Source organism: Sus scrofa, chromosome 12, assembly GCF_000003025.6.
Source record: "Sus scrofa isolate TJ Tabasco breed Duroc chromosome 12, Sscrofa11.1, whole genome shotgun sequence".
Taxonomy (NCBI): domain Eukaryota; kingdom Metazoa; phylum Chordata; class Mammalia; order Artiodactyla; family Suidae; genus Sus; species Sus scrofa.
In genome coordinates, this window is record NC_010454.4 from 52,590,373 (window position 1) to 52,612,402 (window position 22,030).

Genomic DNA, 22,030 nt, shown 5'->3' on the forward strand with positions numbered 1-22,030 from the left:
CTGCCCAGCGCCTCCGCCACATGATTGCTGCCTTCAGCAACCGTCTCACAACCCTGCCCCCAAAGGTGTCCCCACCCGCGTCCTGGCTATCCTGGCTCTGCTGGCCTCCACCCTCAGGTGGCAGGCAACTGATTCCGCTTTAGTCCACTGACGGGGGTCGCTCCAAGCAACTCTCATCCGCGGGAGCGTGCGCCTGGGAAATGAGAGTGGGGATGGGGTGGGAAGCGGCGGTGGGAAGTGTGTGTCCTACACTAAGGTCCTACACTAAGGGTGAGATGGGGCAAAGCCAACTGGGGCCGTAGGGTTGGGGGGGAAGGGGTAGAGCCAGATCATTTTCAGTTTGAACTTTTAAAGAGAAGTGGGTGCCTGCCCCATCTCCAGCCAGCTTTTCCAAAGCCGCCCTCCCATGCAGGACAGTCAGCGAGGGCTATGAACACAAAAGAGCCCACTCTGCTTTATTTACAACTCACAGGCTGTCTGTACAAACAGCTGGCCGATATTATGAAAAACAAAAAAGGTGAGTTAGAGAATCGTCACCTGTTTTCCTTCCTCACTCGGCCAAGCTCTGGCTGGTACCCCACCTCTGAGCTTCCATGCTCAAAAGGGGAAGTCCAAAATTAAAAACACAACCGGTGTAGAATAAATGGGGAGTGAGAAAGATGAGGGAGGGGAATGCTGTATTTACACTAGAGTTTTATAGACAACTGTCCCATTCCATCCCAATTCCAACCCTGCCCAGAAAGTGATCGGTCACAGGCAGGTCCAAGGGACAGAACTTAAGTGTCTAGGGACCCAGCCAGCTTCCCACCAACTGCAATGGGTCTAAGTTCAAGTCCACAACGTGGGAAGGAAGGGTAGGACAGGAACATGACTCATTTCCAAACCAGTCTCCCTTGGAAATTTCGGCTTTGAAATGGGACATCCAAGCTCCAGGGGATATCTCAAGGACCCTGAGGCTCAGTTTCCCAGTCATGTTGCCATTTGAAGTTCCAGCCTAGACATGGCAAATGTCAGGGCTCTCCAGACTTCGGAGGCCCCCCTAACCGCCGGGCCTCTGGCCGCAGTTCCTTGCATTTCTGGCAATAAAAGAAGTCAGGGACATTGGTCTTCTTAATCTTCGCACAGGAGAGGTGGATCCACGTCCCACACAGGCTGCACTCAATCATGGGCCGGCCCGCAAAGGGCTTTCGGCAGTAACACGTAATCAGATCCCATGAGTCATCACCTGGGGAAAAGAAGATTTGTTTGGTATTCTGCCTGGGCTCTGGGATCCACAACACCCCCAAACCCATCGATAGCGCTGCTGAGGTGGCCCCCCACTTCTCACCTGATTCTACCATGATGTCCTCATCCATGACCCGCATCTCGCCTTCGCTGGAGCTGGCATCTCCATCTTGGCTTGTCTCAGTGCTGCCCACCTCCTTGCTTTCACTGTCAGCGGGAGGGGCTCCTTCCGGGTGCACTGGCGCAGGGGGCCTAGGAGCCTCAGGAGGTGCTGGCAGCACAGGGGCTGGGGCTTCCCCCACTACCATTGCTCCCATCTCTTCCTCCTCCTCCTCCTCCTCCTCTTCCTCCTCCTCTTCAGAGTCTGTATCACTGGGAGGTGCCCGGGGAGGCCCAGGAGGTGGGAGTCTATCTCCCCGCTCTGCCTTTTTCAACTTCCGCTTCTTGCTCTTCTTGATTCGAGACCTCTTCTCCCCATCCCCAGGGGCTGGCCGAGGCCTCCGAAGCACCCCAAAGCCCGCCCCGCCTCCTGGCCCCAACTTTCGGTTCTTTCGGTCCTTCTTTCGAGAAGGCTGGGAGAGGTCCCCCTGGGAAAGGGGCACCGGGGTGAGAGCAGCAGGGGGCCGAGGGGCATGTGTCAGGGATGTGGGGGACAGTGGAGATGCCATTTTGGGCCCATCTAGATCAAAGAGCGAATCCTTGAGTTTCATCTTCTCAAGCAGGGTGGCACTGTCAGGGGCCTGCAGACGAGGGAAAGCGGACCTTGGGGGTCCGGTCTGGGTGGGACCTGCTTGAGCCGCCCTTCTCTTGGATGACTTTGCTTTCTTAACAAAGGTCTGGATGGTTCTGAGATCTGAGGGAGCTGAGTCCCAGCCATCGCTGTCTGCCGCACTCTCGCCTCGCAATGGAGAGCTGGAGCCAGAGGCTGGCCAGTCGCTTTCCTTGAAGAGGAGAAGAGACCAGGGTCAGCGGGCGGCCCAGTGCCGTCTCAGCCCCACTACCAACCCAGCTGAAAAACCAAAATATCCTCCCCAAACCGCCTCATCTGCCGTACTCAGAAAACGTATCCCCCCCCCACCCCAGCTACCTTAAGCATCTCATCCTGAACACTCTTCCATGTTACCTCTGACCTCAAATTCCAGCCGCCTCCCCAATGCCCACTGCCTTCACAGCACTGGATACCCCAGAGCAGAGTGAAATTTCTTTAGCTCGTTCTGCGTAGTCTCATTTGTTACCGTTTTCAGCTTGCTAAAATGTGCCAAAAGCACCCTCCATTAAGAGCACCCCAAGACCATTCACCGTTAAGAGCACCCCAAGACCATTCACCGTGCGCAAGCCGCGTCTCTGTGAGTCCCACCCGCACTCCAAATACTGGTAGCACTCCAAATACTGGTAGTCGCACCCTGCATTTCCCTTTCCCTAGTCTTGCATATAATAAGTAGCAGTCTCCCATGCTCAACAGCCCATCTACAGCCCTAGGACACCACCCTCCAGTCAGTTGTCCTCTTGACCCTACCTCTTTGCTTGGGGGGATGTAACCAGCATAAGCCAAGACAAAACTGCAGAATTTGTTGAAATCCTCAATTGTTCTCCGACGTTTCTCTGGTGGCTGAAAGGAAGGAAAGAGGTATCACCTGGAGTTTAAGCGAGGGCATTCCCGAAGGCATAGTCCCTGGAGCGAGGAATCTGGAAAAGGGAGGCGGGAGAGGGAGCGAGGAGGGGCAGGGAGCGGAGAGGGGCAGGGGTCCTGCAGAAATGCTGGGCTGCAAGGGAACTGTGAACCTCACCTGAGTCTCCGGCTTAAGGGTCGGAGGTGGATCTGTGAAAGCAATAAAAGCTGAGTCAAGGCCCTGGCAAAGAGGCGGTGGAAAACCTCACCTCTCGATCTTGGAGGCCTCAAGTGAACCCCCTCCCCTCCAGGTCCCTCGGCGAGGCGAGCAGGCCCCCAGCTGTGCGGGACCCGCCCCTGCCCCCCTTCCGCCCCGCGAGGGGCGGAGCCTGGGCGCGGCGCCCTCTCGGGCCTCCCTATAGCGCTCCCCTTCCCCCCACCCGAGGCCTGGCGCCCCGCCCCCCCCAACTCACGGTTTCTCTAGACTCCGGGCTCCGCGGCTCTCTCGGCGCCCCACCCCGCCATACCGCTCCCCGGACCTACCCAGGCTGCCGCCTGCCCCTGTCCTTCACATGCGCCCAGTGCCGAGAGTTCCTACCCCGCCGCGCTCCGCCGCCCCGGGCCCTCCTCGACCGCACACGCCGCCCGCCGGCCCCCAGGGTCCGGGATGACCACGCCGAACCGCTCCCCGCCCTCCGGCCCCTTCTCCTCGAGCACGAGGCCCGGCGCGCCCCTCACCCCCCCCAAACACACACAGGCTCACACATCCAACGCCACTTCGCGGCCGGGACAGACCAGAGCGCTCTAACCCGGACGCGGCCCCACCTGCCCCCCCATACCGCGCTCCCCACAATTTCGCCGTCCCTCCGCCCCCATCCGGGGCTTTGGCCCCTCCCCGTCTCGAGCTCCTGGGCTCCCCGCCGGGCCCCCGGGCCCAGTTCTGCGCTCTCTCCGGCCGCCGCCCCCCCTCCGCCCCCGGACTCACCACCAAGTCACTAGGCTACAGACCCCTAAACTCTAGCCCCCCCATCCAGCTACTCTCTTCCTCCCCAGCAAGCCCTGCTACTGCCGCCGCTGCCCCCTCACCCTCCGCAACTCCCAGGCTCTAACCCTCGCCGACCAACCCCCCCCCCAACCCCGCGCCGCCAGCGCAACTCGCCGGTCTTAAACCCCCACCCCTCCCCACCCCATCGCCCCCCAAACGACCCAGCTCTCGCTGCTTTCCGGCTCCCTCGCCCCACAACTACCCCCCCCCCCCGGTATAGGTCCCTCTACCACAGACAATACCCAGGCCCCCTCTTCTCTCCACAACTATCTGCCCACCCCACCAACAATCAACGGGCTATCTCCGGCGGCAACTACCCGGAGCTCCGGCCCCACCGCCACAAACTCCCCCACCTCGGCGAACTACCAGACTCCTCACCCAATCCTCTCCTACATCCTCCCTCCTCAACAACTCTCTGGCCCCCAGATTTCCCCAACCTCCTAGTTCCAGGGCCCAAACCTACCGGAGGCCCTTTCGGTTCCTAACCCCCGAAGCTTTGGGTTTCCAGCTCCCACTACCCCCACCCTCCCCCCACATACAGCGTCTGATCTCCAGCTACCCCCCGATCAGTCTCCCACTCCTCTTTCTCCAAGGTCTCTCAACTCGTCGCTCTCCCACCTCCAGGGGCAGGCCCCCGACCCCTCCCCGCGCTCCCCCGCTGGGCTCCCGGGCTCGACCTCCAAGTTTGCCAATAGATTCCCCGCCCGCCCCCCGCCGGCTCAGGGCTCTGTGCCGGTCGAGAGCTCACCTTCGGGACTGGGCTCCGCCATGGCTTCCAGCATCGCCCCCTCCCCTCCTCCCGGTCCGGCGCCCCCCTCCCCCGAGCCGGGGATCCCGGTGCCGCCTCCGGTGCTCGGTGCTCCTACTGCCTCGCTTCACAGAGGTGTCTGCCTCGGCCTGGTTGTGACTCGAGTCCGCTAGCCGCTGCCGCCACCTCCCTTTACCACTGCCTCCCGCACTCCCGGACCGGGCCCCCTCCCCCCGCGCCGCCGGCCGCCTGCTCCCTCCTCCTCCTCCTCCTCCTCCTCCTCCTCTCCTCCCTCCTCCTCCCTCCCTCCTCCCTTCGCGGGCGCCGACGCGCAGTGCATCAAGGGGATTGTGGTCCGTCTGGGGAAGACGGAAAGGGGACTTCATACGCCTCCGGAACTTCAGTTCCCAGCAAACCATGGGTTGGCGCAGGCGTACTAAACCGCTCTCCTCCCCCGGGGAGTGGCGGGGAGATTGGGAGCAGAGGGGAAAGCGGAAGAGTGCGCGTAGACTTCTGGGAAATGTAGGCGGGGCGGGGCTAAGAAAGAAGGGGAAGAAGGGATTAGATCTCTCGGCCACCATACTGCCTCATTCTGCGGCTTCTTTTTCCACCCGGGGACCGCCCCACTTCCGGCTACACGGAGACTTGGCTGCTGGGAGATGAAGTTCTCGTGGTAATAATGGCTCCCTCCTCCCAGTCTTCTCCCTAACTTGTATTCCACTCTACTGGAACCCGCACGCCGGCACAGAGTCTGGCTAAGGGACATATACCTGAGGACAGAGTTCTTTTACCAGCTCCACACTTGGAAAAAACCCTTCCTTGATTCAAAAGGTTATGACAAACTTGGATGGGATATCCAAAGCAGGTACTTTCAAACTTTCTCCACTGGAACCCACAGTAGAAAACCAACTTTTTTTAACCTCAAGCCCCTATCTATACACGGGTACATAACACAACTTTCATGAAATGATACTCAGAGTATTCCATCCATCACAACAAAAGCACACTTTCTCTGCACAAGGAAAAGCCCAACATAAGGAGAAGAAATAAAAATACATTACTATCCCTCCAACCTCCCTTTCCCCCATTGAGTAGAGAACAAAAGGCAGAGGGCAGCAACACAAAGCAAAATCCAGTTCAGCTTGGTGGTTTCCTCTTTATTGATGTGTATCCTACCTTCCCCGCCACAATTCAGTCCCTTCCATCTACCCCCCAAAAAGAAGGTAGTGAAAATAAGGGATTGTTGGGATCCTGAGCCCCCTGGGCAGTTAGAAAGGAAACAGAAACCAAAACGACCACTGGATGTGACAGAGATGGACAATCAAGAAGTCTAAAGCTGAGTGGGAAGGTGGTAGAGAAAGGGAAGGAAAGGAGTACTGGAGGCCATCTCCCCCATTAACCCTTGTTTTAAGAAGGGCTGGAGGAGAGTCTCAAACATTAGGAAGTGTAGGTCCTGAAGAAAGGAGGTGGTGTTTGAGCCTCAAGGAAGGACAGGTCGAGGAAGGTGGGCCACCTCTCTCTGTCTGAAGAATGGGACCCCCGACCTTAAGGGCAGCAGCTTCACAGACCATAGACACTTTCATCACTGTAGGCAATGTACAGAAAGAAGTCTTCTTCATGGTGTTCCTGGGGTGAAAGCAGAAAATGACAGTGCTCAGGCACCTGGGCTTTAATTACTTGAACCAACCACCACCCAGGCACATTCTTCCAAAAACATTCTTTTTGAAGACCCCCAAAACCAGTGCTTTGACTCTCCCTCTCACTTGCTCCAGACCCTAGCGGCTGAGCAGTATTATCCTAGCAGCAGTCCTAGGCATAAAAATCACACATTGTTCTCTGCTGCCTCGAAATGGGGAGGGGCCTGGGGAAAGTCCAGATCACAACAGTTGCTCCAACTCACTGTTCTCTTTTCTCTCTACTCCCACTGCCCTGTCTAAATCCCCAACCCAGAACTATAAGGAGATTTTAAAGCCAAATTTAAAACTGAGAGCTAAGTAAGCCAACTAGTCCAAGACCTGCTGACTTAAAACTTCCTGCCTCTCAAGTGCTTCCAACTCCTCTCCAAAGCCTCCACTACTTCCCAGACACTATACCTGGTACAGCTGACCCATCGTGGCACTGGTGGGTGGAATGACATTGTTGACAAAGAAAAACAAGGCATCCTCAGCTCGGAGATGAATTCGCTTCCGGATCAAGAAGTAGAACTGACCAACTGCCAAAGAAACAAGGTCTGAGAAAGTCTGAGGTCACAAACGCCTTCAAAAGAACAGCTGCTATGTGGAGCCTCCTCCAGCAGAGACCACATTCCCACCCCCCAGGAAGCAAACCTGGCTACTGGGTCAGGTTCTCACCTGTGAGATCAGAAGGCACCAGGTATTTCTTTTTATCTAGGTCTCCTATCCGAGCTTTGGGAGCCTTTTCTACTATCACCTGATAAAGAGACGAAAATTAGGAGACATTAGGTATACAGGCCCACAGCTCCACCTGTCAAGAACTCAACATTCCTAGCATCCCTACCTACCCCAGACTCATTTCTCTTTGTCTCTGAACACGCGGCGCAGTCCTGAGCAGGGATTCTGATCCCACTGACTCAAACTCACCTAAACCTCCAGAATCCCTGAATAGGACGTCATAACAAACAATGATTTTAATCAAACAGGCATGTCTTGTCTGGGCCGACTAGAGCTTCAATCTCAAGCACCCCCTGTGAAGCTCGGAATGTCAAACGCCCTACACGAATCCAAGGTCTAGCTCTCGCGCCTACATCCCCTTAAGCCTACATCCCCTAGCCCCCCAGTTCTAATGCTACCCCACTCCTTTCACCTCCAGTCCCACAGACAGCAGTTTCGGGCTCATTCCCAACCCTGCCACAGCTGGCAGCCTGATGCCCGCGCTGCGGGTCTCGGACTCAAGCCCAGGCTGTGGCGTCAGCGCCAGCGCCCCGCGCCCTCGGCCCTGGCTACTGTCCTCACCGGCACCCGGTCCGGGTATTTCTTTCGGATCTTCTCGCCCTCAGAGCGACGCTTCTCGAACGGATGCTCTTCTTTATACACGAACTTCATCCTCCCGGGAACCGGGTTGGACCGGGCTGGGCTGAGGGAACCCGGGGGGGCCGGGATGGGGGGCGGCGGCGACGGCGGCGACGCGCGGGCGGATTCAGCGGAGCGATCCCGGACCTTGCGCCACTTCCCTATTCACCAACCCCGCCCCCGGCCGTCAGAGGCCGCCCCACTCGCTATGTTACGCTCCTAGCTCAGTGGCCCCAACGCCACTAGCGTAGCGCCACCTACTGACCTCCCCCCTCACGCAATCAGCGTAATCGCTTTGGAATCAATTTACGGGCTACGCAGGCGACGTAGGAAAGGTGGCTGGCTTTTTGCTATCATAGAAAATAACTGAAAACCCATTTCCTGACTTTTTCCACAGGATGAAAAGGGCTTGGAGATGGTAATCATAATTTGAGACTTGGTTCTCCGAAAGTGCTTTTCAGAAGTAACAGAGGTAAAAAAGCAGATAATTACAAGGACAGCTATTCAGGAAAGGTGCTGGTACGCTGAAGGCGGCGGTTGACACCAAAACAAAGTAGTACCCCAATGGAGCAAGCGGTCTTTGGAAACAGAGGAGGGCAGAAACGAGACCTATGTTTGGAAAGACGCTTATGTTTCCAGAATGCTTAGGTTCCAGGAATGAGTGGACGAATAGGGACTGGAGAGGTCTGAAAGGTAGGGACTACGTCAGCGCGGAGGAACACAGTCTTCGCGGCTCACGGAGAGATCATGTGATCGCAGAGAAGGGCGGGGCGTCACGTGGCGAGTGCGAGGAAGTAGAGCCGGCTGCGGCTGGGGGAGCAGGGCCAAGGGGAGGGAGGTGGGGCGCCAGGGGCCTGGGACACCCCCCCCTCCGCCCCCGGGGGGCTGCGCCCGCTCAGCTAGTCTAAGTCAGGCCCGCAGACGAAGCCAGGCCTCTCCCAGCGTCCAGTTCTCTTTTCCTTTCAAACTTTTCTGTGTTACTGTTCGGAAGCTCACATTCCCTCTGGACACAGGGCTGTTCTTTCGCTCCCGGCCAGGGTATCATCCTGCCACTAAGACCCTCCCCGCCAGGGTGGCCAACACCCTCCCCTCAGGTCAACAGCTTGCTCCTTACCCTCTGCCCAGAGCCAGGGTGGGTGTGAACAAAGCCCCTTCATTTCCCCCAAACCCAGAGAAGGACCTAGGGCAGCTTTGGTTTCAAAGTTATAATGCATGGTTTAAGTAGACGAAAGAAAAAAAGAGAAAGCTCGTTACAGGTCTGAGGGACTCTAGGAAGAAGGGAAGATGGAAAAGGAAGGGAAGGGACAAGTTTGGGGAAAATCCAGTGGCCCAAAATCCCAGTTTCCCACCCACAGCCCAGCCCTTGGAGTGAAGAATTAGATCAGTTTTGTACAAGAGTTTTTAAAAAATCAAATCACAACAAAGCTGGCTTGGCTTCTCTTTGAGCCTCCCGGATTACCGAGTGTCTTTCGCTCACTCTGGCCAGTCCTGTCTCCACCAGACAATGTTTCAGCTCTCCCAGGCCTCCGCTTTATGTCCCAGTCTGGGGTTTCCGGGGAGTGCGAACACGAAGTTAGAGTGAGGCTGCTTCAGAATCTGGCCCATGTGTCCATCCAGACTCCATACGGAGTGCAGGGCTCCCAGGGCAGAGAGGGGTGGGAGGGGCAGACTCTGCCCAGGCAGTCCTCACCGTTGGCCAGGGCACCAGACGGCATCCCGAGGGCTCACCCTCCCTTCCCCCCCACCCCAACTCAGGTGGAGGGGGAGCAGCTGTCACCAGAGCCTATGTTGGTGAAGGTTTCGACTCAGCACAGAACGAACATCCGCGGTGAACCTGGGACGACAATTAACTTGCATTGGTAGAGCCCTTACGCTGACCTCCTCACCTTAGCGTGAGGCAGCCTCGCTGAAGCCGGGCGGTGGAGACTGAGCTGCAGTTTGCCCAACACCCACTGGCTAAAAGTGACGAGTTTTTGTAAGAAGACCTGGCTTCAAATGCTAAGTTCTTAAGGGAAAAGAGATAAGTGAGTAAAACAGGACACATTTTTATTCTCTCTTGGGCTCCCCCGCCTCCTTGGTGTCTCTCTCGCTTCCTTACCTGAGGGCATCCAGCATAGGAAGCAGGTTGAGGAGGGCGGTATCGCTGGGGTCACTGAACCAGGATTTGATGGGGATGGCATTGTCTGGGGAGGGTGAAAAGGCACGTGAGAAGAAGCAAAAGATTCAAGACAGGCTGCTCTTCCTTTTATTTGGGGCTGGGGATCATTACTTTAAAATACATATGCCCCCCCCCCAACTCAATGACCTGACTAAAAGCTTCCGGATGTATGCTGTACAGCAGTAACTGACAGAACACTGTAAATCCACTATAATAAAAATGTTTTGTTAAAAAACCTTCCTTATTTACCCTCCAAAATAAAATTTAATCACTGTACTGCATACCAGTGAGAGGCGTCTAATCAGACTTACTGCCACTGTGTTTTACCTGAGGAGATTGCATGTGAGAAATCTGAGTTAGGTGGGGGAGGGCCGGACAGCTCACCGAAAAGCGAAAACACCGTGCATCCTGACCTACTGTAAGCCAGGGAATCCCAGCTCCATGCATTCAGATCTCCGCCTCAGAACCAGCTCCTAGTCCTGCCAGACTCACCACCTTCCCCCATACCTGGATGGCTCCTGTAAGCCCCTGGGGAGTTATCCAGGATCACAATGCTGGAGAGGTCACTGTGGACCACAGAGAGGTCCTTGATGTAGCTGCCCAATTCCAAAGTGCAGTGCTGGAAGGCAGGGTGAGCTGGGCATCAAAAGGAGACCCGCCCTCTGTGACTGCTCCCCCGAGCCCAACAACACCCATAGGCTGCCAGTTCCTCAGCAGTGTGCCTCCCCCACGCCCCAGGAGGGCCCGTGCCAGGGCAGCTACCTCAAACTCAGATCCCCCCCCCCCCGCCCCCGCCCGATGGCATGTCTCCCAAGCCTCACTCTTCCACCTGGACTCTAGCCCCTTACCTGTCTGTAGTATCTCCTCTTGAGAATGCTTCTGCTATTGTCCAGTTTATCTGCCACGGCAGAGCCGTAAATCTCCATGCTTGCTGTGAACACGACCAACTCGTACCACTGGCTCACCTGAAACAGATTGGAGGAGAGGAAGGTGTCGGAAGAAGTGACCTCCATTTAGACATATAGTTCCCTTTATCAAGACCCCAGCATTGAGGAGTTCCCGTTGTGGCTCACTGGTAACCAACCCAACGAGTATCCATGAGGACGCAGGTTCGATTCCTGGCCCCTGCTCGGTGGGTTAGAGATCTGGCGTTGCTGTGAGCTGTGGCGTAGGTCACAGACAAGGCTCAGATCTGGCACTGCTGTGGCTGTGGCGCAGGCTGGCAGCTGCAGCTCTGATTCGACCCCTAGCCTGGGAATTTCCATATGCTGTGGTTTCAGCCCTAAAAGAAAAGGGACGGGGGGGCGTGTAGTTCCCATCATGGCTTGGTGGAAACGAATCTGAATAGCATCCATGAGGACGCAAGTTTGATCCCTGACCTCACTCAGTGGGTTAAGGATCCGGTGTTGCCGTGAGCTGGGGTGTAGGACGTAGACATGGCTCGCATCCTGTGTGGCTGTGGTGTGGGCCAGCAGGTACAGCTCCAATTCAACCCTAGCCCGGGAACCTCTATATGCTGTGGGTGCAGCCCTTAAAAAAAAAAAAAAAAAAAAAAAAAAAGACTCCAACATCAAATGTCACAGAGGACACAAAATTTTGAAACTGTCCTCAAAGGCTGAGTCCTAGGCACCATGCACCCTTAAGATTCAGAGACACAAGAACAAAAGAGCAGGAAGGCTGTGGAAGAAGAGAACGACCACAGCAGGACACATGAACCCAAACTACCCAAAGCCATTCTTCAAGAGGTCTACACCCGCAACCGCCTAATCCATTTCTCTCCTGATCCCTGACTTCCTCCAAATCCTCTAAACTCCCAGAGCCCTGAAACCCTTTCTTCATCACAGAGGTCCCTTTAGTTTCCGCAGACTCACCACTTCCAAGAAGAAATCCACATGGGGCCTCTTGTGTACAAAAAACCGGACGGGATGTTTGTCTATCACCACCTGCAGAGGAACAGAGAGGGGCTGGGAGACGTCCTGAGCAGGCCTATAGGACACCCCACCCCGCCACGGCTCTACTGCCTGCCTCCCTCCTTCAGGCTGCGACTGGAGCCAGGGGATGCGCAGGGAGCCGGGGACCAGATGCTCTGGGATACGGGGCAAGAGTCTGAGCAGAAGAGCAGACATGCCTGTTCCATCCCTTTGCAACCCACACACCTTGAGAATGAAGTCAGGAGGCGTTCCAGGCCGGACTGTGGGCCTCAGGACCCCATCATGATGGGAGTGAATAAGCGTCTCGTCCAGATCCAGCACCAGGATCTTCCTCTTCACCTGGCCTGAACCACAACAGCAAGGGATGACACCGACCAACCTCCAGCAAAGACCTGGAACCCTCCCTCGCCTCGGGTCCTTCCCAGCCGGCCTACTCACTTAGCCGATTTCGGGACACGGGAGATAAGGGAAGGATATCATATCGAACGGTTTGGTACTGAATTACCTGGGAACATCAAGAGAGAGAGTTAGAAGCCTTGACAAGGACAGTGACCAGAGGCAGCACGTGTTGAACATTTACCATCCGCTGGCCATCGTGTAATTTAGGGCCATGTTATTTAAATCTCAAAGCAACCTAACAACAACAACAACGCCGTCTCCATTTTAAGGATGAAGAAACCAAGGCTGGGAGAAGTTAAATACCCTGCCTCCGACTACACAGCCAGGAACTACCTTCAGTTGTTTGCTCCTCCAATTTCACGAAGACTCCATGAAAGCATGGGTTTTGTCTGCATTGTGGCTGTGTTCCTAGACCCCTACGGCAGGGGTGCTCAGCTAACATGAGAAACAGTGCAGTGGTGGAACCCGCGTTGTACCTGTGCAGGCCGACCCTAGACCCTGCCCTCTTAACTGTTAATATCAGCCTGTGACGTGGAACAAAGAAATGCATGGCCCTCGCCCCCTCCGCTGCAAGAATTCCTTGCGACAACTCCTGTCACCTCCTGTTGGGAGCTGAGAGCCTCAGACTCCTTGGTGGAGAGGGGGCAGGAGTCAGAAGGGGAGGTTCTTGGGTCACTAAGGGGAACGGGGGATGAGGGAATCCAGGGGTTGTCAGGTCAGCTAAGTTCCTCTGGCTGGGAGCCACCAGGCCTATTTTAACCATCCACCTGTCCTTTCCTGCCTCTACGAGCCAAGTCACAAGTTGCAGAGAACCTCAGCCCTCTGAACGGCCTCCTTATCCTGGTACCCAGGGCAAGGCAGAGAACACTGGAAAGCCCCACTTGCCAAGCCGACTGAGAGAGTATCAAGAAGGCCAGGGAGCAGTCAGGGATGTGAGTGGGAGGTGAGAAAGGCACAAGGGTGTCACCAGGGTGGCCTTCCAGCTTCTCCAAGCCTTCTCTAGAGGCTCCTAGTTCCAGCACTCAGATCTCTCCCTTGCAAAGCCTGGAGATTCCCTCCTCTGCTCTTTTCTTTTAGGCAGAGACAAATGCGCGACAGTCCACCCCTAGGCCTGAAGCCTCACCAAAACCAGGCTCCCCACTTGCACACCCAGGGGCTCTGTCCCCCTAATCCCAAAGGCATCTGCCCTTCCTTTCTCCCAGGGCCACCATGAGGGCCGCAGCAGCTCCGGTGTCCCGCCTGCTATCTCGGGTTGCACATGCTGGGCATGTAGGGAATGCTGGAAGCATCTGCCAGAAAGGGGGTGGGGGGGAGAAACAGGATTGGAAAGGAAGAAAGGGAAGACAAAAGGCTGTGGGGTCGGTACTGCCCAGAGGAGAGCGAGTCTTCGGGGCACCAGTCTCTGCCTGGGCTGGAGCCCGTCCCTGCATCCAGAAAAGAAAGCTGATGTCTCAAGGGAAGAAGGGATGCTCCCAGCAAAGCCAGGCAGAGAGGACCAGAGCTAACGTGCCAGGAAAGGCCCAGGGGCTAGCCGCACACACGTCTCAGCATCTCTGACCCCAAACTCTTTGTGGCTTCCGACCCTTGTCTCGGGGAAGGGGCCTGCTGACAACCATGAACACCCAGAACAATCCTCACCCCAAATCAGCAAGTGGAACGACCGGACTGATAAAGAAGACACTGAATGCAAGGCCAGGCCCATTTCCCCAAACCAGAAGTCAACCACCACGACCACTCAGGGCTTTCTAGAAATCCCTTGACCTGGGCAGGCCCTACTTGGTTTTAACTCCTCAAGCTTTACGGAGCTGTGCCGGAGTACAGATGCGCTGCATCTCAGCTCGCTGAATCCTCCCCCATCTCCTTCAGAGGACTCTCCCCGCCGCGGTGGTGAGAACACGGAGCACATTTATCAAATGATGTTGGCCTAAGGAGCTTTGACCTTGGAGATACTCGCGTACACTCCCCACAGTATCCTCCACAATGCTGGGGTCTCCTGGAGACACAAGCGTGCCCTCAGATTCAAGCCTTCCAACGGACGGGCACCGGCTGCTGACAGGCACACCCAAGCTTTACTGTGCCCCCTTCCACAACCAAAGATGCCCATCACAAACGCCTCTTTTTTAAGTCCCAGGGTCTTAATAAATCCAAATATTCACATCCACACTATGAAATGAGTTTTCAGGATCTTTGGGGACAGGAATTCCCTTCATTTGGGCTTCTCCTTCATATCCAGGGCTTTTCCCAAGTTCCCATCCTTGTTTGTCACATATGCCTTCCCACCCACCCCCACACCCTTGGCACACGAGCCTGTCTCTCCCCGGTTCTAAGATCAAACACACACGGAGGTTTCAAATAATAGGAGGGTCTCTAACAAGCCCACATCAACAGATCTGCTGCCATCAAACAGGTGTTCCCCGCCTCTCGGTTTCTTTAGCAACAGCTCCAGCTTTCTTAAAGAGCGCCCCACCCACCACCCTATCCCCCAAGAATTGCCAAACCCTGTTCTCGTCGAGCCCCCCCCACCGCGCCCCCACACTCCTCACGTCTGTTCTGCTACAAGGGTCTTCTTCCTTCGGCCCATCCCACCCTAAGCCCAGCTATGGGTGCTCTAATTCTCTAGCGGGAGAAGCCGCCGCCAGGACTCGGTTCCTAGGCCCAATCACAGGCCCGACACTTTCCGAAAACCCCAGAACACAGCTGACACAGAGGTCCCCACCACCACCAGCGCCCACCCAGGCTCACCGTGCGGATCTGCCTCCGCAAAAGGTAAATGAAGAAGCTCCAGAGCTTGGCGGCGAAGGCCACGAACGTGCGCAGCCCCAGCAGACACTGCGTCCGCATCATCCCGATGACCCCGGCACCGCCGGCCCCGGGGCCCCCGCGGCCCAGCTCCGCCAGCCCCCCGGGGGCAGCCCCCCGCCACCGGGAGGGGGAACGGGGGCCCCGAGTGGCAGGAGAGGCTGCAGAGAGGGGCAGGGAGCGGGCGGCTCAAAAAGCCACCCCCGACGAGGGGAAAGCCCAGCAGAACGGGGAGCTGGGGGACAGGCGTGGGCAGCCCGCGGGGGCCCACATGGGCGGGGAGTGACACCGACGGCTTCGCGGAGGTTGCGGGCCGAGACAGGTTGGGCCACGACGGGGTCCTCCGAGACCAGGAGGGAAGGGATGGAGAATTGGGGGAGGGGGCTGTGGGGGAGGGGGCTAGGGAGAAGGGAGGGAGGGAGAAGGAAGGGGGAGGGGAAGAGGGAAGCGGAGGGTGGCCCGCTGCGCACGCGCGCTAGGGGGCTGCCCGCGGGAAAGGGGCGGGCGGGGGCAGCGGCGCGCGAAGGGCCGCGCCAGCGGCGGCGAACGGGTGGGCTGAGCGAGAGAGCAGGGAAGGAGGGGAGGGGGAGCCGAAGCGCGCGGATTGCTGGACCGGAGCGGCCTCCCCCTCCCCGAGATCGGGGGTGCCTCAGCCGCTGGGGAGAGGGGCTGCAGCCTCTGCAGCTGGATTTCCCACTCTGACAGGCGCCATTTTACCGCCCAAAGGGCTCCCTCCTCCTTTCTTCCCCCCTCCTCTTCCCCTCTGACACTACTTCCGGTGGTGACGTGTATTCGCTTCACCGGGACCGAAGTTCTCCGGGCTCGGTCTGTAGGGGTGGGAATAAAGGAAGCGGAGGTGCCCCCAACAAGGCTCCAGTAGGCGCATGCGCAGAGGGTGGCAATGGGGCGGGGCCTGGAGCAAAGCCGGCCCGCCTCGGAGGGCGGGGGCGGGGCAGGGTGTCGTCACTTGCCCCCGAGACTCTGACGGCGGGACCTGCTCCTGCGGCCACCTCCCCCTCCCACAAACAACTGCCCCAACGGCTCTTCCTGCCCTGGTCACGGTAAAAATGTAGAGAGGGGCCTCGTCCCTACATCTGTGCACCAGGGCTCAGGAGGGGCCGCTCTGCGTCAGTGCCCCCGAAATAATGAACCTAATCACCTCTCCAGAGTATGCCTGGTCTTAGCCTTGAGAGGGATCGGAGGGATCGTGGGTGCCCCGCCCCCTTCGTTTATAGGGGGCGGGGCGGTGGAGCGTGACGCCATCAGAGGGCGTCTGAAGAGGGTCGGGACGCGTGTTGGAAATGTTGGAGTCGCTGTTGGCTTTTGGTGGCCTGGTGCTCCTGCGGGGTGAGGATCACAGGGACAGGGCCTTCCGAGTAGGGCACAAGGGGCGGAAGTGGAGAGGAAAGACCGTGGGTCACAGCCAGGGGTGGAGGGCGCGACTGGTTCTTGAATGCTGGAAACCTCAGTGTTCTCCGGTTGCTTATCGTCCCTCGCTCTCCCCAGACTCCGTAGAGTGGGAGGGGCGCAGTCTCCTGAAGGCACTTATCAAGAAATCTGCACTGCGGTGAGTATCTCGCAGAGTCTCGCTGTCCTCCCCGGAAAGGGAGCGTGGGCTCCACTCTTTGACGCTCCCCCTTATCTCTGCTCAGTGGAGAGCAAGTCCACATCCTGGGCTGTGAAGTGAGCGAAGAAGAGTTTCGTGAAGGTTTTGACTCCGACGTCAACAGACGGTAGGTACCATTGGGAGGGTTTTGATTTAATTGGATTTGGAACCTCTTTTGCTGAGGAACGTCCCTTTCAGCACCAGTATGTAGTAGTTGCTACTTAAAATATTTATTGAATGGATGGATGTGGGTTTTTTCAGGAGATGGGAATTAGTAAGAGGAATGGTATCTGGGAGTTCCCGTCGTGGCTCAGTGGTTAATGAATCTGACTGGGAACCATGAGGTTACGGGTTCGATCCCTGGCCTTGCTCAGTGGGTTAAGGACCCGGCGTTGCCGTGAACTGTGGTGTAGTTTGCAGGCGCGGCTCAGATCCCACATTGCTGTGGCTGTGGTGTAGGCCAGCGGCTACAGCTCCGATTAGACCCCTAGCCTGGGGAACCTCCACATGCCAAGGGAGCAGCCCTAGAAAAAGGCAGAAAGACCAAAAAAAAAAAGAGAGAGAGAGAGAGAGAGAGAAAGAATGGCATCTGGAGATCATAGAAGATGAGAGAAATAGAATAATAAAAAGCCGACAAGGACAGGTTAGCACCAGAGGCTGGACTGGAGGATAAGAAAAAACATGTTCTGCCTTTTGAGTTACTGAGAATCTGGTGGACCATACATAGATTCCAAACTTGGATCAGCACGAACTGCAGGGTACATAGGGATTTGTCCTTCAGGCGGAAGTTTATGCAGAATTAGGGAGGTACGGAAGGCATACATGGGAGATGGGAGAGCTTTCTGAGGTCGCACAGAGGTACCTGATGCTAAAAGATCTTAGAGCGCGAGAAGAGTTATCCTCAAGGCAGTGAGGGGGGTGGTCATTTGAAAATTTGGGAGGAGAGTGATCACATCATACCTGTTAGAAAGACTCTTCCGGTGACCCCAGTGTGGAGAATGGTTGGGAGCAGACAGTCTGGGCACAGGGAAGCCAGGCGGGAAGGCTGCTGGCAGCAATTCAGGGTCAGTCAGATGGATACATGAACCAGTTGGAGCAGTGAACAAAGCAGACGCAATTCCTGTTCCAGTGAAGCTTGAAGAATACTGGTAGGAGGTGACATAGGCCTGGTTTAAGGCAGTGGCAGTAGGGATGGAGCGTTTGGGACAAATGTAAAAGGACTTCAGGGACTTTCCAGGACTTAAAAGACTGATGTGGGGTAGGGGAAAGCACCCAGGTCGGGAGGTCCCTGAATCCACCTACACTGGCTGGTTAGGAAAGATTTCTTCCTGGTCTGCTTAGCTAAGTGGAAGCGGGTAGTTTACATTTGTCTGTTGAGCCTGCCTTAATTTTGTATCAGCTGTTGTAGTAGAGCTGGATGTTAGGATGGCATCCGCAGAGAAGCCGAAGGTGGGAAGGAGGGGTCTGGGAACAAGTTCTGCCACCAGGAAGTTCCCGAGGGTTTCTGGTCCATGCCAGTCTCTTTTCCTGCAGTGCTTTTATTTGTAGTTAGTACCACAGAAGATTCCGGATCTTTTCTAAGCCGTTACTGTGTAAGTAGAAACTCTGTCTTGGGTCCTTTCCCTTTATCCATCCAGAGAGTGATACACTTTAGGCACCACTCAGGAAATATTGGATAAAGGTGATAGCTAACATCTATCAAGCATTAGTATGTGTCAAGCCTTGTGCTCGATGTCAGGAGGTATTTCCATTTTACAAAAGAAGAAACTAAGTCCTAGTGGGATGAAGTAACGTATCAGAGGACCTTGGGCAAGTAGCAGACCCAAGCTTGGAGCTCAAGGCTGTCTCACTCCCAGAGTCTGTGCTCTCAATCACTGTATGCTACCTCTTAGTAAAAAGTTTTCACTAATGTTGAGACTCTTAGTGACAGTGGAGAAAACAGAGCCACAGAGATCGGAAGCTGAAGTCGGAGGTTCGAGGAAGGGGCAGTGTAAACATGTCTCTTATTTTCTCCTTGCAGGCTGATTTACCATGATCTCTTCAGAGACCCTCTCAACTGGTCAAAGACTGGGGAAGCTCCTCCTGGGGGGCCCCTGGAAGCCTTGAGAGCCCTGTGCAGGAGGACAGTCCCTGGCCCTGTCACCATTGCTGTGGATTCTCTCAGTTGGCTGCTGCTTCGCTTTCCCTGCACCGCACTCTGCCAGAGCCTGTACGCGCTGAGCCAGCAGGACTCCTCCCGTGGTAGAAACAGATTGGGATCTCCAGTCTTTCAGCTCTTTAACCTTGATTCGACGGCACGATTTCTCCATCATGCTACCTACTAATCACACTTTTTTTTCTCTTCCACGTTCTTTTCTCCTCATTCATTTCATTCAGCCATCCAACAAACGCTAGAAACAGAGCAGCAGTTCCCATTGTGGCTCAGCAGTACTAAACCCAGCTAGTATCCATGAGTTGCTGTGGCTGTGGTGTAGGCTGGCAGCTGTAGCGCCGATTTGACCCCTAGCAAAGCATGTCACATACAATTCTAGATAATGGGAAGATGAAGGCTAACTCCAGTCAGGTCTTTGCCTTCCAGGAACACAAAGTCCCGTAAAGGGTACAGACAAGTAAACAGGCCATTACAAGATGGCCTGATAAGGACCATGGTGATAATGGATGGAGCAGAGTTCCTTAAGGAAGGAACGTCTGAAAGAGGAGTCAGCCAGGGGCACTGGGACCAGCCTGAAAGTACAGTGGGCACTAGAATGGGCTTTCGAGTCTGATACCCAGCTTTGTGTGAAGATGTTTGGGGAGTTTCCTGGTGGCTCAGCAGGTTAGGGGTCTGGCCCCGGAATTTCCACACGCCACAGGCACAACCAAAATTATTAATAGGTATTTGGTTTCTCAGTGCTTCCATCTTCTCTGTAAAAATCAGGGGGCGAAGGGGTGGGTAGGGAGTTTATGGTATTAAGATGAACCACTCGGCATTGCAGTTTTTGTAGATCAGATACAATCAAGTGTCAGCAGTTCCATGCAAGTCTACCTAAAAACGCAGGTGTTTTCGTGTAGCGCCTGACACCCTGTAATTGTGCTAAAAGGGGAAGGAAGAACAGAGGGGAGCTAGGGCACTGGCTGGGATCTTAGCAAGTTGCAGACATTGTAAGCAGTTCCGTGAGTGAGAGATGGGGCTGGAAAGCAAGCAGAGACCAGATGCTCCAAGTGTAAATTCCCTCCTGAAGGCCTCGCAGAGGAGCTGGGGATTGAGGTCAGAGTGGTGCCTTGATCGGGCGTCCATTGAGTAAGAAGGTGGTAGAGGTGAGGGCAGGGCAGGGCGGTGACCCTGGCCCAGGTCCCCGTCGGGGTTGTGGTTCTGATGGAATGAGAGCCTCTCCTTCCTTTTGTCCTTTTCACTGTTCCGTCCCAGCCCAACCCCTGAATGTTCCCTCCTGCCCTTCACGCCCTGTGCTTGTTCCTCCCCAGGTGACAGCTCCCCAGGAGAGCCGGTGCGTGTGCTAGGCCTGCTGCATGAAGAGCTTCATGGCCCAGGCCCCTTGGGAGCCTTGAGCAGCCTTGCTCAGACCGAGGTGACCCTGAGTGGTACCATGGGCCAGGCCTCGGCCCACATCCTCTATCGGAGGCCCCAGCAACGCCCAGCCCGCCAGGTCAGGAGAAACTGAAAGCTCGGGAGGCCTGGAGGTTGGGGTCACACAAAGAGGAAGAACAGTAAAGAGCTGAGACAGTGGAGCACTCTCCTGGGCTCTCGGCATTTCGGCCATTCCCTCCGTCTCCCCGGCCCCCTGCGAGGCAGATTGTTTTTTTTTATCCCCATTTTATAGCCTGGAAAGCCCATATCCTATGAGCTTATTAACCAATGAAAGACACTGCCTTCCGGGCAACAGAAAAGGAGAAAAGGCCAGGAGTGGTTCCTGGAGGGGTGAGAAACCAGTCCCTGGGAGGTTTGAGGGGCTGAAAGGCAGAGAGCAGGGCCCAGAGCAGCCTTTACACGGGTGGCTGGGAGCAGGGGCTGCAGGTCTCAGTTCTCTCCATATTGTTTGGTAAGATGGAAAAGGCCTTTTTAATACTCTTCTTTCTTCCCCCAGACTCAGTGGTTCGCCATCCTTCCTGACTTCAGCCTGGATCTCCAAGGGGGGCCGCCGCTCGAGTCCCAGCCCCACCCGGATCCTCACACTCCCCCGGTATCTGAAGAACCAGGCCAGCACAGGGGCTGGAGGTGGGGGTCTGGAAAAAGGAGAGGAGGCTAAAAACTGCAGAGGTTGGGGGTGGGGTCAGGGATCCACAAGGCAGAGCGGCAGCATCACTCGTACCTACAGGCGGACCCCACGACTCATTTGACCTTCAACCTTCACCTGTCCAAGAAAGAGAGAGAAGCCAAAGACAGCCTGACCCTGCCCTTCCACTTCAGCTCGGAAAAGTAAGGTTGGGGCTTCGGAGCCCAGGCTCCCAAGTTAAGCCCAGCATCTGGGCCTGAAGGTGGGGTGACAGCGGGTTGTTGATTAACCTATGACTTTATAGGGGCCGAAGTCCACCTTTAGTGGTTCTCCACCCGTCTAAATCCCTGCAATGGCAAAGGGCCTTTACGTCTCTTCTCGGTTAGAGTCTTGGGTCCCAGCTCCACCACCTGGTCCCCAGAATAATCTGGCCTGGGTTGAGCCAGACCACACCAGACCTTGGGGAAGCAGCTCTATCTCCGACACCATTGACGGGAAGCTAAATGCATTGGCAGAGGCAGGTTATTAAGAGCTTAGTGAGGCCTGTTGTGTGCCCAGTGTGTGGGCGGGTGAAGCAAGACAGCAGGATCCTTGCCCTGGAGCTGCTAAAAACTTGGAAGAGTATCCTTGCACCAAGTGGTGCTTCAGTGCTGAGAGGCCAGACAAAGGGACTTGGACCAAAGAGGGAGTCCAGTCACAGGGAAAGAGGGCATCCAGACACGACCCTCACTGCCACCCTTGTTTTTGCTCAGGCAGCAGGCTCTGCTGCGCCCAGGGCCAGCCCAGGCCACCAGCCGCATCTTCTATGAGCCGGATGCTTACGACGACCTGGACCAAGAGGACCCAGATGATGACCTAGATGTCTGAGTGGCCGGGAGATCTGACTGGACTCTAATGGGGGGGGGGCTGGGCCCACAACCACCCTTCCTTTGTCTCTGGTGGCCTCACCCTGTCTCTGCCCCGACTTTGTTCCCTGAGTCTGAAGGCCCTGCCCTGTGACCCATGAGCCAGGCAGCAGCTTCCAGGTGGGACAGAAAGCAGGCGGGGGGGGGGGGGGGGGGGCAGAAGGGGAGGTGAGAGGATAGGAACAGCCCCATGCCCTTCCCCAGCCTAATAAAATCTTTATTTTTTAATTTAAAAAAAACCTCTTTGGTCACTATTTAAACAAGAGTTGGGAGCAAATGGGACTGGAGACTGGCAATAGTCCCTTTCGTCAAAATGGGGGGCCTGGGTGCCAGAAGGGTGGAGCTGGCAAGGCCTTGCACCCCATT

The 22,030-nt window shown here is 56.0% G+C and overlaps 3 protein-coding genes across 5 annotated transcripts; 1 reads left to right on the forward strand and 2 right to left on the reverse strand.

The window, feature by feature from the left end:
* Positions 429 to 4,836, reverse strand: PHF23 (PHD finger protein 23). 2 transcript variants are annotated; one of them, NM_001244314.1, is given in 5 exon segments: positions 429 to 1,225; positions 1,328 to 2,165; positions 2,741 to 2,833; positions 3,012 to 3,043; positions 4,627 to 4,836. In NM_001244314.1, coding segments are annotated over 5 exon segments (1,212 nt in total). In that variant the 5' UTR covers positions 4,661 to 4,836; the 3' UTR covers positions 429 to 1,010.
* On the reverse strand, positions 5,758 to 7,794 carry GABARAP (GABA type A receptor-associated protein). Its single transcript, NM_001190288.1, is given in 4 exon segments — positions 5,758 to 6,252; positions 6,720 to 6,838; positions 6,978 to 7,056; positions 7,599 to 7,794. Coding segments are annotated over 4 exon segments (354 nt in total). The 5' UTR covers positions 7,689 to 7,794; the 3' UTR covers positions 5,758 to 6,186.
* Positions 15,768 to 21,903, forward strand: ELP5 (elongator acetyltransferase complex subunit 5). 2 transcript variants are annotated; one of them, XM_003131929.4, is made up of 8 exons: positions 15,768 to 16,289; positions 16,449 to 16,509; positions 16,595 to 16,675; positions 18,569 to 18,789; positions 20,011 to 20,192; positions 20,631 to 20,726; positions 20,862 to 20,962; positions 21,512 to 21,903. In XM_003131929.4, exons 1-8 carry the CDS (start codon positions 16,244 to 16,246, stop codon positions 21,624 to 21,626), a joined length of 903 nt encoding a protein of 300 aa, XP_003131977.1. In that variant the 5' UTR covers positions 15,768 to 16,243; the 3' UTR covers positions 21,627 to 21,903. The 2 variants fall into 2 exon arrangements, 1 of the variants encoding a protein (XP_003131977.1); XR_002337356.1 differs by having other exon boundaries at positions 15,892 to 16,289; positions 20,631 to 20,761; positions 21,512 to 21,771.